Source organism: Peromyscus eremicus, chromosome 3 (genome assembly GCF_949786415.1).
Source record: "Peromyscus eremicus chromosome 3, PerEre_H2_v1, whole genome shotgun sequence".
Taxonomy (NCBI): Eukaryota; Metazoa; Chordata; class Mammalia; order Rodentia; family Cricetidae; genus Peromyscus; species Peromyscus eremicus.
In genome coordinates, this window is record NC_081418.1 from 96,322,022 (window position 1) to 96,338,573 (window position 16,552).

General features: G+C 48.9%; 1 protein-coding gene across 1 annotated transcript; it reads right to left on the reverse strand.

The window, feature by feature from the left end:
• Nucleotides 1–13,121: 13,121 nt before the first annotated feature.
• On the reverse strand, nucleotides 13,122–15,150 carry LOC131906441 (sperm motility kinase X-like). Its single transcript, XM_059257078.1, is given in 4 exon segments — nucleotides 13,122–14,384; nucleotides 14,386–14,588; nucleotides 14,975–15,023; nucleotides 15,025–15,150. Coding segments are annotated over 4 exon segments (1,641 nt in total).
• Between the last annotated feature and the right edge of the window lie 1,402 nt (nucleotides 15,151–16,552).

The following is a 16,552-nucleotide window of genomic DNA, read 5'->3' on the forward strand; positions in this document are numbered from 1 at the left end:
CTACACACACACACATACACATACACACACACACACACACACACACACACACACACACACACACACGCAAGCTAGACTGTTGGCACATGCCTATACTTGAGTTCTTTCCAAGGCCCTGCACATATGATCCCACCACTGCAAAAAATTTTAAAGTAGGGACAGTTAGATACACCGTGGTACATCCTACATTATGGAATAATATGGATCTGTGAAGATGAATGAAAATTTCTAAGCCAGACTCGGTGGCAAATGCCTGTAACTCCAACACTTAAGAGGCAGAGGCCGGAAGATCCAAAGTTCAAGGTCATCCTCAGTTAAATATTGAATTTGAGGCCAGTTTGGGCTATAAGAAACTTATCTCAAAAATAAATAAAACCTTGCCATAGTAGCCTCAGTTATTAAGTAGACACAACTGGGAAGAGGGAACCTCAAAGAGTTACCTTCACCAGACCAGCCTGTAGGCATGTCTGTAGGGTTTGTTCTTACTTGTTAATTGATGTAGGAGGCCCTAGTGTCACTGCTATGGGTAATGTGATCCTGGGGTAGGTGGTTCCATTGTATAAGGAGTGTAGAAAGTCAGAGAGACAAAGCCGGGAAGCAGCCTTCATCTGTGCTCTCTGCTTCAGTTCCTGCCTCCAGGTTTGTACCTTGGCTTCCTTCATTGATGGATGGTGAAGTGTAGGAGGAGATAAACCAATTCTTCCCCAGGTTAGTTCTGGTCATGGTGTTTATCACAGCAGAGGGGACCTAACTAGGAAAGACCCCAAATGAGATTTAGTCCCTTGAGTGACCTTCCCACTGGCTATCACAATAAAGACCAGTATTTCCGGAGGGTCTAATTCTCCATTGTGGTGCTACCACCCTAAAGATTGCAGCTAGGGCTTGTTAAGATTAACCCCTTCTGGTCCCGATAAAGGCAACCAGGTTTTGCTGTAGGTCCAGTCTGCCTTGAGACCAAAGCAGCCTTGTCCCCAGGCATCTACCTGAGAAGGGTGTCCGCATCACCTCTGACAGATAAGCAGGGTCAAAGCACTGTCAAGAGTCAAAGGTCACCTTCTGGAGCAGCTTCAGAGCTGGGAGTGGGCAACTGATCTTGTGGATTGGTCATTGGGTCCTAAGATGGCAACCAGAGCCTTGGTAGCGGAAGACGGCATCGATGTAGGTGGCAATGACCTTTATTTCTGAGGCAGTACCGTGTGGATCGTAAGGGCCTGGAACTAGGAAAGCACCAATTGTACCAGGATTTAAAATCCACAGGGGCCTGAAGACACAAAATAAAACTAAAATCATAAAAGGGACCATGAGAGCTGAAGGAGTCCGAACACCCAGAAAAGCTTCTTCGGAGTTGCCCTAGCCAGGAGGTCTGCACTGAATTTTCATTTACACCCTCAACTATTTTAGTTGTTGTATGGTTTATTTTGAGAGAGTTTCCCTCTCTACTTTCTCTAAAATGTTTGCCCAGAACAGCAGGTTTCATTGAAGAAACCACATGTGTCTCCTCCTTCTGGGGTGAGGATTCCAGGATGACCACTGATGGATTTTTTTTTCCTCTATCATTTTGAACATATCAACCCACTGCCTTCTGGGGTCCTAGTTTTCTGTCTGGTGGGAAATTGGATGAAGATTTTATGGAGAAAATGTGACAAAGCCTATTCCTCTCAGCCCCATAGATGTTAGCCGCCTGCCCTGGAGCATCCTGGGAAATAGAGCACTGTCCCAGCATCCTAGTATCAGTCAGAGGCTACAGTATTATTCTCCTCAATCTGGGTCTAATAAAAAGGAACCAGTTGCTTTGAGTATGGATGTGATGGGCTCTGTAAACCAAGAGTTATTACAGCATGGTAGGGTCCATGTAAAGTGAACCATGTTATCCACCCACTATTAGATGAATGTCCGTGTGGGCCAGTTAGGTTTTGTCAACTTGATACAAGCTAGAGCAATCTGAGGAAGAAGGAACTTAATTGTCTTGTAGGTATGTCTGTGGGGAATTTTGATTAATGACTCAGGTCCTGGGCTGGAGGTCATGGCTGTATATTAAAAAAAGAGGCTTAAAGAGAGACAAGGAAAGCAAGCCAGTAAACGGCTTTACTCCATGGTATCTGCTTTGGTTCCTGCCTCAAGATTCCTGTCTTGAGTTCCTGCCCTACTTACACTCATGGTAGATTATCTTTTCATCTTTGGGGAGAGGTGGTGGGTAGCAGAACCTTCATGGTCCAACACCAAAGCCCTTCAGTCTCCTTCCTGGATTTCCCAGGTGTTGATGATGAGGGAGGGTCTATCCTCTGTGGCTTTCAGAAACCTAATACCTGATAAAGAACTGGCAAGTAGGACTTTGGTGCTCATTGCTGGACAGTACCCATGTCTCCCTTTCATCATGTGATGATTTAGTTTGCTAGAATTGCTAGCCAGTGCTTAAGTGTGGAATGTGTAGACATGTGATGCCTTCAGGTGGTGTGAACATTTTCTTGACAGAAAACGTTCTTCTTGACCTCTTGGAAACTTCCGTCCAGTTTCTTTGGCTCATGTCACATAGCTGGTTCTGGGTGGGTCCTGTGAGGTCCATCTAATGTGTAAAACCAATGACTTCTGATGGGAGGTGACAGCAGCGTAGCTTCAAGAACATGGAAAAGGCTGCCCACAGCCCTCCCACCTCAGTTGTTGATGTCACACTCACTGTGTCCGTGCCCTGTGTCTCACAGCAAACGATATTTCTGAAGCAGTGGGAACCTCGATCATGTACAAAACAAAAGCAGTCCTTGCTCTTCTCTTTGCTTTTGCTTTTTGGTTTGGTGAGACAGGGTCTCCTGTAGCACAGGCTAGCCTCAAGACCACTGTGGAGCCAAAGACAACTAGAACTGCTATTCCTCCTGCCTCCACTCTCCTAGCTTTAATAATTGCATGTGCTCATCTTTATGAGACTTGGGTTGTTTCTCTGTCAGTTTAGTGGCCTCGCCTGAATCTACTGATATTTTAACTACCATCGGTGCCCTGAGGCCCCAGAGGCAGCACCCCACCATACAGCCTGAGGCCTACCGGGATTTCTGGTCCCACTGGTACCAGCTCGGCCACATCTGCCAAATGTAAGTTTTAACTAAGACTCTATTGTTCTATTTACCAATAAGGACTTGGGGGAGACTGCTGCCATCACCAGGAGAAACCCGTGAGAACCATGCAGCCAGGCCTTGACCTCAACCTGGCAGATCTTCACACTTTCCCTGTGTCCTTGGGGAGAGCTACCGAGCCTGCTCCCCCCACCTTCACCTTGCCATCGAAGACCAAGGAGAAAGATGAGAAGAATGCCAGGCAGGGTGGCACAAGGCACAGCATGCCTGCCGCCCTGTTCTGCCAGCCAAAGAGGATGCACCCTCCCTATCTAGCCCACCTGTTCTGTCCTGTGACTGATTCCTTCACAAGCAGCCGCCTGGAAATCACTGAGTATTTCACACAGTCCGAGATTAGGTCATTCCGTGGTCACATGGCCAGTGTCCAGCCACCTCTCTTTCTGGACACCTCCTCTCCTAGGCCACACCAGAGTGAGAGGACAGGTGACACAGACAACAACATGTCCTCCTGGAGTCCCCAAGAGGAACTCTGGAGCTCCCAGGAGGCATCTCAGTATTTCACTCCCACAGGCTCCTCCCTTTGGGATACATTGCAGGAAGAGACCATCACCCAGGGATCAACCATGACTCAGGAAGGGACCATGGCCCAGGATGAGGCAATGACCCAAGAAGGGACCTTGACCCAGGAAGGGACTACAACCCAGGAATTGACCATGATCTAGTATGAGTCCATCATGTAGGAAGCAATCATGACCCAGGAAGTGACCATCATGCAGGTAGAGGCCATCATTCAGGATGCAACCATCACCCCAGAAGCCACCATGACCCAGGTTGAGACCATCACACAGGAAGAGGCTGTCACTCTGGATGTGGCCATGACCCAGGAAGTGATCATCACCCATGGCCAGCCCAAGGATGCAGGCCCAGCTTCTTCCCGAACCCGGAGGCACCAGAGCTGGAAGGGGGTCAAGAAAACAATCATGAACTGCCTCAGACACCTGTGTTGCTGCTGCCTGCCTCCTGCAGAGAGAGGCCATGCCTCCTGCAACAACCTGGCTCTAAAGGTCGCCCCCCCCCCCCCGAACCAGGTGGGTGCACTTACTTCATTTTATTTGTGCTTCTCCTCCTGTCCCTTGTGATAAATGATGCCTGTGCCCAGTCGTGGCACACTTGTGAACTTATCAACCTGTCACTTCAGAGAGACCAATCCCAGAGAATCCCCTCAAGTGTGACCTCAGGCTTTTTGAGCTACAAGTGGACAGCAGAGATGCTGATGAGAGCAGGGAGAGCAGGAGGCGGGGCAAGGCCAAAGGAGGCAAAGATCCCATGGAGGACCAGTGGGGTGTATGGTGATATTTTATTTGTGCTGAAATGTGATTTTATTTGTATGTTAATAAATAAAATTTCCCTGGAGATCAGAGGTCATAGTGAGCCAGAGACAGCAGTCAGGTGGTGGTAGCCTACGCTCTTAATCCCGATCACATGGCAGACAGAGTCTTTGTGTGGTCAAGGACACAGCCAAGCGTGGTGACCCTTGAGTCTTTAATCCTAGTACCAACCATAGAGACCAGGAGGTCTGTATAGACAGGCAGTGACCAGGAAGTCACGTGGCTGAGCTTAGAGCCAATGAGAAGGCAGAACAGGAAAGCAATAAAACACAAGACACACGGGAAGGTCTCTTTCTCAGGGGAAGGACAGCAGCGAGTGGTAAGCTAAAGGTAGTCTTGGCTCTTGCTCTGATCTCTTGGGCTTTTAACTCTGTATTTGGCTCTGTGTTTCTTATTTAGTAAGACCACTTAGAAATTTGTCTACAGGGGTGCTTAGACACTGCAGGGCCAGCACAGTAAGTCCTGTGTGTTCCAAAGCCACTAAGAGTCTCCTTCCTGTGTCTTTCTGCTTTGAAGTCCTCAAGAGGTCAAGCCCCAGCTCCATGGCTTGTGAGCCACAGGTTGGGGACCGGTCTGGCTGAGAATCGGACAGCCCCATGGGAAGCCAGGCCAGAAGTCCGGGAGGCAGTGTGGACACAGGCCCCTCCTTCAGAGGAAGAGCTGTCCACCCCAGCGCAGATCTCTCCAGGTAAAATCCCAGGCAGGAAGGACAGGCTTTCCACAGGGTCTTGCTCAGAGGGGAGGGCTGAGGTGCAAAGGGGCCCTAAGTTGTCTCATGGAACAATAGCCCTTTGCCCTCTCCCCCTGCCTGGCTGAACATCAGAGATTACCCTCTGGGTAGTGACTGTCCTTTGCTCCCTGTTTCTGGGCAGAGAACATGGTCTTCTCCATGAGGTGAGACTTCTCTCCCCAGGGAGAGTATTTCTAGTCAGCCTGTCCCACCTGCCCCAAGATGGGTTTCCAGGTTGAGGATGTGACCTGCAAGCAGCCCTGTAGGACTCCTCTAGAGGGCAGCCTCCTGCCAACCTTTCGCAAGAACCCCCAAAAGTCATCACAGCAAGGTACATTGCTTGAGTCATCAGACCTGACTCAGAGCAAAGCTTGGGACAATCTCTACTGGGGAGTGACTCCAGGGCAGGCTGAGTCTCCTCTCTCCACCAATTCTGCCCTCTAGTTACTCACCTGCTGCCTCTCCATGCTTGCTCCTTCAAGGCCACCATTCCCATTGGGAGCTATATTCCACATTCACCACCACATGCCACACCATGAGGGAGTGATAGGTATCATGATATGGATCGAACCAGAAACCCTTATGTGGGGGCAGCAACCTGCTGTGGGCCCTGCCTCGTGCCAGCCCAAGTCTGCACTCAGAGGGCATATCCGTAAGGTCACTTGTTCTTGCACAGGTAAGCAGCCTTTCACACATCTGTTGGGTGAGTTTCCTGGAAGCCTCCCCTGTCCTTCCCACAGTCACATTGGTAAGGTCTTACCTCGTGTGTTCTTTCTCCTTAGACGGTGCCAACATGCCACAGCATGAGACACAGAAAAGTCTGTGTCACTGATGTAGATAGTACATCTGTCTATGTGTCTCCCTAATGTGACATGAAAACAAGGGTCCTGGGATGATAATCATGCTAGGATGGCTTCTGTGTCCAACAGGTGTCTTGATAGTGTTCCACCACTAGGAGAACACATCTGTAGGTCTTATCTGCTTGGTCCTCTGAGCAACACTAAGCTCCTAGGACAGACATTTTGTGTGTGTGTGTGTGTGTGTGTCTGTGTGTGCTCAATCTTAGAAGAAAAGAGAATCTTATTCCACTCTGGAGTGAGAAGAGCACCCCAGAACCCCATGTTTCCCAACCCACCGACAGCAACTCTGGGAAAGTACATTCCACAGGATCCTTTGCTGGCCTCAGCCACTGGATCTGCTCAGACAAAACTGAGGAGGACTTCTCAGGTGACTCTGGCCAGCCTGGGAGGGAGATCTGTCCTCTCACATTGTGATCCCCCTAAGACAACTGTGTTGTTCTCCTGCCCCCATCCCCAGGAATATAAAGCCACTGGTGAGTATCTCTCTCTGTCTCTGTCTCTGTGTCTCTCTTTATCTCTCTCTGCCTCTCTTCTACATGAACAACTTCCAGGCAGGTCAGCTGTTCTGTCTTAAACTGGACCCCCAGAGAATCACCAAACACTGAAGATCGCTATAAACAGCAAACCAAAAATGCAAACATAAAATAAAAATTGCAATGACTGAAATAGATACATGGAATTAAAACCGACCAACCAAAAAAACACACATAAAACCTTGAATGACCCACCCTAATAATAACAGTCTCACAGAAGCATGCTAAGGGAACACATTCCACCTACAACCAAAGATGGAAATTGGCTTTCATTCCCTGACAGGTGTATTAAGGTGTCACATGCACACTTCCATTTTATTTTCTGACATTTGGTTCTGTCTACTTTGGTCAATACGAATAGTATTGCTACAAACTGTTTTCATCTGCTGGTTTTAGTGTTCCCACAGAGTATTGCCCTATAACTGGGGCTGGGCTGAAATTCAGTATGTAGTCCAGGCTGGCTTTAAATTCTTGAGGGTCCTGCTGCCTCAGTTCCTCTTAGGTGCACTGGAACACTGGAACACTGTTAGCATTTGTGTATGCTGCTCCATGTCCATGCCCAGACCTGAAGCTGATGACACTATGAAATGGAGCCTCACCCCCACTGCTTCAAGGTTTAGTCCCCTCACCCCTCGGGAGATCTCATACCCCTCAATTTAGCCAGTTCTAGGGAGTTTGTGCATTTTTCTTAAGACTAGATGCCAGAGCCAGGGTGAAGGTGTATACTTATAATCCCAGGACTCTGGAGGCTTAGTCAGGAGACTAGCCATAAATTCAAGGCCAGCCTGGGCTATATAAGGAGCAGTAGTCTAGCTTTGGTGGCACTGTGAGATCTCTCTCTCTCTCTAAAACACAGAAAGTGAACAACAGGACTAGTGTTCCGTGTGCCTTGCACGCACATTGGTTCTTGACCCTGGGTTCTTGCCCAGCATAAAATAAAACCAGGTGGAGCATGCTGGAAATCCCAGTATTGGAGGGTGGAGACAAAAGGATCAGGTGGTCAAGGTCATCTTCCAACATGGAGAGTTGGAGGTCAGTCTAGGAGGAATGACACTCTATTTTAAAAGCCAACAACCCCTACCCCCAAATCTTAATGCCCAAATCTGAGAAAACAGTGTCATGGCAGCCCATAACAACCACATATTCCTTGAGAATCAGAAGACCTTTCTGATAGAGAGAAGAAAGTTGGGCATCTGGATGTGCAGTAACTTTTTTCCCTGTGACTCACATCTGGAATTGACCTGAGCATTGAGTTCATCCCCTGTGCACAGCACTGAAGAGCTGTTCAACAAGTACTTCCCGCTGTCCCTGTGGGAGGCGCTGGGGAGCTGTGTGAGTAGTGCTCCCTGTTGATCCTGTGGGGGGCAGTCAGGAGGAAGGTTTGGAGAGCATGGAGACCCCCACCTGTGCCAATAAGAAAGGCAGGAAGGCTGCTGGCCCTGCAACCTGTCAGAAACTCTGGTGTTGTGCTGCCCCCTTGTGGCACTTCTATACCAGTTCCGCGTTGGTGAACCTGGTTGGCTTAGGTCCCTGCTTCAACTGGTGCCAACCACTGGGGTGGGTGGTTGGGTGGTTTTGTGGGTGGGATGGGGGTAGGCTTGCACCGCTATACCCATCTAACATGATTTTGTCCTTCCTTCTTTCATTCCTTTTCCCCATTATCATAATAAAGGAACAAAATACTCTTCATAGCTCTGCTGACCAGGAGATGGCCTTGAAGAAATTGCATAGATACACACTGCTGCTTCTGGCTCTGTTGTTTATTAGGCTAGATGACTGGGCAGCAAGTCAAGAGTGTGAAATCGACACTCTGGGCAGATTCAGAAGCACAAGAGGACCAGGGCAGTGACTGTCTGATTTTACATTGCCTGCTTTCCTCAAAGAGAGAGGACTACCCTAGTGTTCTCAGCAGCATCACCCTGTCTCATTCTCCTAGGTCTTGCTGAACAGTTTGCTCCTCCACAGAAGGTCAAGTCTTCCAAAAAAGCTACCTTGTTCTGCAAGTAACTGTGTGCTTCTTTATCATTGTTTTTACTTTAGTGTGTGTGCAGATCACTCACACATTATATGTGTACACTTGTGTGCTTGTACATGTGTGTCCTTGAATACATACACGTGTATGCTCCAACTTGTACATGTGTAGCACATGTATTTTTCGAATGTCAATTCACAGATGCTGTACACATTGTGTTTTGGACACAGGCTTTCTCAAGGCCAGCGAGATTGATGCACCTGCATCAAATGGAGGTGGTGGTGGCGTAAGCCTTTGATTCCAGCACTCAGGATGCAGAGGAAGGCAAATCACTGTGAGTTCAAGGCCAGCCTGGTCTACAGAGCCAGGGCCAAACAGAGAAACCCTGTCTTGGAAAAAAAAAAAAAACCCACACTGTCCTGGTCCTCTTGTGCTTCTGAATCTGCCCAGAGTGTCGACTTCACACTCTTGACTCACTGCCCAGTCGTATAGCCTTATAAACAACAGGGCCAGGAACAGCAGTGTGTGTCTATGCAATTTCTTCAAAGCCATCTCCTGGGCATCAGAGCTATGAAAAGTATTTTGTTCCTTTATTATGATGTGGGGGAAAGGAATGAAAGAAGGAAGGACAAAATCATGTTAGATGGGTATAGTGGTGCAAGCCTACCCCCATCCCACCCACAAAACCACCCAACCACCCCAGTGGTTGGCACCAGGTGAAGCAGGGACCTAAGCCAACCAGGTTCACCAACGCGGAACTGGTATAGAAGTGCCACAAGGGGGCAGCACAACACCAGAGTTTCTGACAGGTTGCAGGGCCAGCAGCCTTCCTGCCTTTTCTATTGGCACAGGTGGGGGTCTCCATGCTCTCCAAACCTTCCTCCTGACTGCCTCCCACAGGATCAACAGGGAGCACTACTCACACAGCTCCCCAGCGCCTCCCACAGGGACAGCGGAAAGTACTTGTTGAACAGCTCTTCAGTGCTGTGCACAGGGGATGAACTCAATGCTGAGGCCAATTCCAGATGTGAGTCACAGGGAAAAAAATTACTGCACTGCACATCTAGATGCCCGACTTTCTTCTCTCTATCAGAAAGGTCTTCTGATTCACACGGAATATGTGGTTGTTATGGGCTGCCATGACACTGTTTTCTCAGATTTGGGCATTAAGATTTGGGGGTAGGGGTTGTTGGCTTTTAAAATAGTGTCATTCCTCCTAGACTGACCTCCAACTCTCCATGTTGGAAGATGACCTTGACCACCTGATCCTTTTGTCTCCACCCTCCAATACTGGGATTTCCAGCATGCTCCACCTGGTTTTATTTTATGCTGGGCAAGAATCCAGGGTCAAGAACCAGTGTGCATGCAAGGCACACGGAACACTAGTCCTGTTGTTCACTTTCTGTGTTTTAGAGAAAGAGAGAGAATCTCACAGTGCCACCAAAGCTAGACTACTGCTCCTTATATAGCCCAGGCTGGCCTTGAATTTATGGCTAGTCTCCTGACTAAGCCTCCAGAGTCCTGGGATTATAAGTATACACCTTCACCCTGGCTCTGGCATCTAGTCTTAAGAAAAATGCACAAACTCCCTAGAACTGGCTAAATTGAGGGGTATGAGATCTCCCGAGGGGTGAGGGGACTAAACCTTGAAGCAGTGGGGTGAGGCTCCAGCTCATAGGGTCATCATCTGCAGGTCTGGGCATGGACATGGAGCAGCATACACAAATGCTAACAGTGTTCCAGTGTTCCAGCGCACCTAAGAGGAACTGAGGCAGCAGGATCCTCAGGAATTTAAAGCCAGCCTGGACTACATACTGAATTTCAGCCCAGCCCCAGTTATAGGGCAATACTCTGTGGGAACACTAAAACCAGCAGATGAAAACAGTTTGTAGCAATACTATTCGTATTGACCAAAGTAGACAGAACCAAATGTCAGAAAATAAGATGGAAGTGTGCGTGTGACACCTTAATACACCTGTCAGGGAATGAAAGCCAATTTCCATCCTTGGTTGTAGGTGGAATGTGTTCCCTTAGCATGCTTCTGTGAGACTGTTATTATTAGGGTGGGTCATTCAAGGTTTTATGTGTGTTTTTTTGGTTGGTCGGTTTTAATTCCATGTATCTATTTCAGTCATTGCAATTTTTATTTCATGTTTGCATTTTTGGTTTGCTGTTTATAGCGATCTTCAGTGTTTGGTGATTCTCTGGGGGTCCAGTTTAAGACAGAACAGCTGACCTCCCTGGAAGTTGTTCATGTAGAAGAGAGGCAGAGAGAGATAAAGAGAGACACAGAGACAGACAGAGAGAGATACTCACCAGTGGCTTTATATTCCTGGGGATGGGGGCAGGTGAACAATACAGTTGTCTTAGGGGGATCACAATGTGAGAGGACAGATCTCCCTCCCAGGCTGGCCTGAGTCGCCTGAGAAGTCCTCCTCAGTTTTGTCTGAGCAGATCCAGTGGCTGAGGCCAGCAAAGGATCCTGTGGAATGTACTTTCCCAGAGTTGCTGTCGGTGGTTTGGGAAGCATGGGGTTCTGGGGTGCTCTTCCCACCCCAGAGTGGAATAAGATTCTCTTTTCTTTTCAGATTGAGCACACACACACACACACACACACACACACACACACACACACACAAAATGTCTGTCCTAGGAGCTTAGTGTTGCTCAGAGGACCAAGCAGATAAGACCTACAGATGTGTTCTCCTAGTGGTGGAACACTATCAAGACACCTGTTGGACACAGAAGCCATCCTAGCATGATTATCATCCCAGGACCCTTGTTTTCATGTCACATTAGGGAGACACATAGACAGATGTACCATCTACATCAGTGACACAGACTTTTCTGTGTCTCATGCTGTGGCATGTTGGCACCGTCTAAGGAGAAAGAACACACGAGGTAAGACCTTACCAATGTGACTGTGGGAAGGACAGGGGAGGCTTCCAGGAAACTCACCCAACAGATGTGTGAAAGGCTGCTTACCTGTGCAAGAACAAGTGACCTTACGGATATGCCCTCTGAGTGCAGACTTGGGCTGGCACGAGGCAGGGCCCACAGCAGGTTGCTGCCCCTTCATAAGGGTTTCTGGTTCGATCCATATCACGACACCTATCACTCCCTCATGGTGTGGCATGTGGTGGTGAATGTGGAATATGGCTCCCAATGGGAATGGTGGCCTTGAAGGAGCAAGCATGGAGAGGCAGCAGGTGAGTAACTAGAGGGCAGAATTGATGGAGAGAGGAGACTCAGCCTGCCCTGGAGTCACTCCCCAGTAGAGATTGTCCCAAGCTTTGCTCTGAGTCAGGTCTGATGACTCAAGCAATGTACCTTGCTGTGATGACTTTTGGGGTTCTTTCGAAAGGTTGGCAGGAGGCTGTCCTCTAGAGGAGTCCTACAGGGCTGCTTGCAGGTCACATCCTCAACCTGGGAACCCATCTTGGGGCAGGTGGGACAGGCTGACTAGAAATACTCTCCCTGGGGAGAGAAGTCTCACCTCATGGAGAAGACCATGCTCTCTGCCCAGAAACAGGGAGCAAAGGACAGTCACTACCCAGAGGGCAATCTCTGATGTTTAGCCAGGTAGGGGGAGAGGGGCTATTTTTCCCCCGAGACAGCTTAGGGCCCCTTTACACCTCAGCCCTCCCCTCTGAGCAAGACCCTGTGGAAAGCCTGTCCTTCCTGCCTGGGATTTTACCTGGAGAGATCTGCGCTGGGGTGGACAGCTCTTCCTCTGCAGGAGGGGCCTGTATCCACACTGCCTCCCGGACTTCTGGCCTGGCTTCCCATGGGGCTGTCCGATTCTCAGCCAGACTGGTCCCCAACCTGTGGCTCACAAGCCATGGAGCTGGGGCTTGACCTCTTGAGGACTTCAAAGCAGAAAGACACAGGAAGGAGACTCTTAGTGGCTTTGGAACACACAGGACTTACTGTGCTGGCCCTGCAGTGTCTAAGCACCCCACTGGTCCTCCATGGGATCTTTGCCTCCTTTGGCCTTGCCCCGCCTCCTGCTCTCCCTGCTCTCATCAGCATCTCTGCTGTCCACTTGTAGCTCAAAAAGCCTGAGGTCACACTTGAGGGGATTCTCTGGGATTGGTCTCTCTGAAGTGACAGGTTGATAAGTTCACAAGTGTGCCACGACTGGGCACAGGCATCATTTATCACAAGGGACAGGAGGAGAAGCACAAATAAAATGAAGTAAGTGCACCCACCTGGTTCGGGGGGGGGGGGCGACCTTTAGAGCCAGGTTGTTGCAGGAGGCATGGCCTCTCTCTGCAGGAGGCAGGCAGCAGCAACACAGGTGTCTGAGGCAGTTCATGATTGTTTTCTTGACCCCCTTCCAGCTGTGACACCTCCGGGTTCTGGAAGAAGCTGGGCCTGCATCCTGGGGCTGGCCATGGGTGATGATCACTTCCTGGGTCATGGCCACGTCCAGAGTGGTAGCCTCTTCCTGTGTGATGGTCTCAACCTGGGTCATGGTGGCTTCTGCGGTGATGGTTGCATCCTGAATGATGGCCTCTACCTGCATGATGGTCGCTTCCTGGGTCATGATTGCTTCCTACATGATGGACTCATCCTAGATCATGGTCAATTCCTGGGTTGTAGTCCCTTCCTGGGTCAAGGTCCCTTCTTGGGTCATTCCCTCAACCTGGGCCATGGTCCCTTCCTGAGTCATGGTCGATCTCTGGGTGATGGTCTCTTTCTGCAATGTATCCCAAAGGGAGGAGCCTGTGGGAGTGAAATACTGAGATGCCTCCTGGGAGCTCCAGAGTTCCTCTTGGGGACTGCAGGAGAACATGTTGTCTGTGTCACTTGTACTCTCATTCTGGTGTGGCCTAGGAGAGGAGGTGTCTGGAAAGAGAGGTGGCTGGACACTGGCCATGTGGCTGCCGAATGACCCGATCTCGGACTGTTTGAAATACTCAGTGATTTCCAGGTTGCTGCCCATGAGAGAATCAGCCATAGGACAGCCCAGGTAGGGTAGGTGGGGAGGGTGGGTCCTCTTTGGCTGGCAGCACAGGGCGGCAGGCATGCTGTGCCTTGTGCCACCCTGCCTGGCATTCTTCTCATCTTTCTCCTTGGTCTTCGATGGCAAGGTGAAGGTGGGGAGAGCAGGGTCGGTAGCTCTCCCCAAGGACACAGGGAAAGTGTGAAGATCTGCCAGGTTGAGGACAAGGCCTGGCTGCATGGCTCTCACGGGTTTCTCCTGGTGATGGTAGCAGTCTCCCCCAGGTAACTGGTGCTGTAGAATTAGGTAAGTGGCCATCACCTGGTTGTATTTCTGGTCTCTCAGAGACTCAATGATTTCTTCAGATTTATACCCCATGACTGTCATGGCCCTGACAATGCTCGGGCTCGGGGTGCCTGGGAGAGACTGGGTGGAAGCAGGTGGTGACCAAGCCTCACTGTTCCTGACCATGGGGCGCTTCATGATTTGGCCTACGGTGGGCCTCCTGTAGGGGTTTATAATCAGAAGTTTGAGGATGACATCATGAATATCAACGGAAACATGCAGAGGCACCCTGAAGTTTTTAGTGAGGATCTGCTCTTTCACCCCTGCAACAGAGCTAGCTTTGAAGGGAAAGTCCCCCCGCCCCCCTGTCACCATGAAGAAGAGGAGCACACCTAAACTCCAAATATCAGTGGCATGGCCATTGTATGCCTTTTTTCCAAAGAGTTCCGGGGCACAGTAGTACAGAGTGCCACAGAAACCACCAAGCTTCTCCTCAGGGATGACCTTAGCAGAAAGGCCAAAATCACACAGCTTGGCATTACCCATGTGTTCGATTAGGATGTTATTGGCTTCTATGTCTCTATGAACAATAAAGTTATCATGGCAGATATTGCTGGGTGAACAGCCTTCGAGCCTCGCTCTCCTCTAAGGACCCCAGTTCCAGGATGTGATGCAGCAGGCCTCCCTCTGATGCATGCTCCATCACCAGGTAGGTGGTCTCTCTGGTGTGGACCACATGAAACAATTTAATGATGTTAGGATGGGCAAGGGATTTCATGATGCTGATTTCACGTTGATAAGCGAGGCATACTTGTTTTTTTTTGTTTTTTTGTTTTTTTGTTTTTTTTTTTTTTTTTGGTTTTTCGAGACAGGGTTTCTCTGTGTAGCTTTGTGCCTTTCCTGGAACTCACTTGGTAGCCCAGGCTGGCCTCGAACTCACAGAGATCCGCCTGGCTCTGCCTCCCGAGTGCTGGGATTAAAGGCGTGCGCCACCACCGCCCGGCCATAAATACATCTTTTTTTTTTTTTTTTTTTTTTTTTTTTTTTTTGGTTTTTCGAGACAGGGTTTTTCTGTGTAGTTTTGGTGCCTGTCCTGGATTTCGCTCTGTAGACCAGACTGGCCTTGAACTCACAGAGATCCACCTGGCTCTGCTTCCCAGTGCTGGGATTAAAGGCGTGTGCCACCGCTGTTCGACTAGAGGCATACTTCTTGTTTCTAAGAATTTTTACAGCCACACAGGATAGATACTGTGGGTACATGAAAGGCCAGTTTGACCTCTGGAAACTGTCCTTGGCCCAGGGTCATCATCATCTTATAGTCATCGATCAAGGTCTCCTCAGCAGAGCAGTGGGCCTCCCCGCCCTGCTCCATGGTTGGGTCCTCATTGATACAGCTAGAACCAAACTCTCAATGGGGAATTTTCTACAGTCCAAATCAGGCCCAGACTGTTTATCAATACAAATTCCTTCATCCAAAAGGAAAAGAAAGTCAGAGGTACTTTAGACAACCTAACAGGAACTCAATGCTCAAGAAGAGAAGAAAGCACTTTCCAAAGCAGCAGACAGCAGAATAAGACACATATTGGGTTGGTAGGAATCAACTGGAAACAGAGAATAAAACAAAGGGGTCACAGAAGCTAAGAGCCGTTTCTTGGGAAGGATAATCATCCTCTTACCCGAACTCAACACTCACTGAGAGAGAAGGCACTAATAAAATCAGGTGCAAGAGCAGCTGATATGACAACAGACACCCCCAAATTCAGAGTGCCCGGGTGGGGAGATGGCTCAGGAGTTCAGAAGACCTGTATGTGGTTCTCAGGACCCAGGTCAGCTGGCTCACAACTACCCTAACTCCAGCTCTAGGTGAGCCTACACCTCTGGCCTCTGAGGGCATCCATACATATGCATGCATGTGCCCATGTGGGCAGACTTGCACAGACACGTGAACCCTCACAGGCACTATACATAACTTAAAATAGTGATAAAAGTCTTTTTGTATTATTTCTTTTCTATGACCTAGAAGGTCCAAAAAGGTCATCAGATCCCTTGGAATTGGAGTTTCAGGCAGTTATGTTGTGTCATGGGAGTGCTGGGAGGCAAACCTAGGTCTTCTGTAAGAACAGTACATGCTCCTACCTGCTGGGCTATCCCTCAAACTTACCCCACCCCAAAATTAATCTGTTTGTTAAACCCAGAGGGTTTTTCTCATTGATTGGAAAATGTGGATGAAATTGAGAAATTTCTAGATACAAATTCAACTTGAGAAGAGACAGTAAACAACAAGATTGAAGTTTTTATGAAAATAGACTCTGCACAGAAAAGCCCAGGACCAGGCACTTACTGATGAGCCATTCCAGCCCCTAAAGAACAAATGTCAGCACTCCTCCAAACTGCACAAAATAGAAAGGACTTAACAGTTCCAAGCTCATTCATGCCAAAGCCAGGGAAGGACACTATTAAGAAAAAAAAGGCTGTTTCCATGATGAACATGGATGTGAAAGTCCTTAATAATAGTACTAACCCTTCTCATTAAATTCCACAACACATTAATAAGGTCATACTTGATGGTTAAAACACACTCACAAGGATCCGTGCAAGGATTGCTCTGCATGCTTAGAGGTCAAACACCACAATATAGGAACGGAATGAAGGGCAAGAGTGCCACAGTCAAGCCATGGGAAGCCACACAGGATGAAACTGGGGCTCTCAACAAGGACAGACTGGAGCAGATGCTTTACCTGGGAAAAGCCAGTCCTTTATATGTGCCGCTTGTT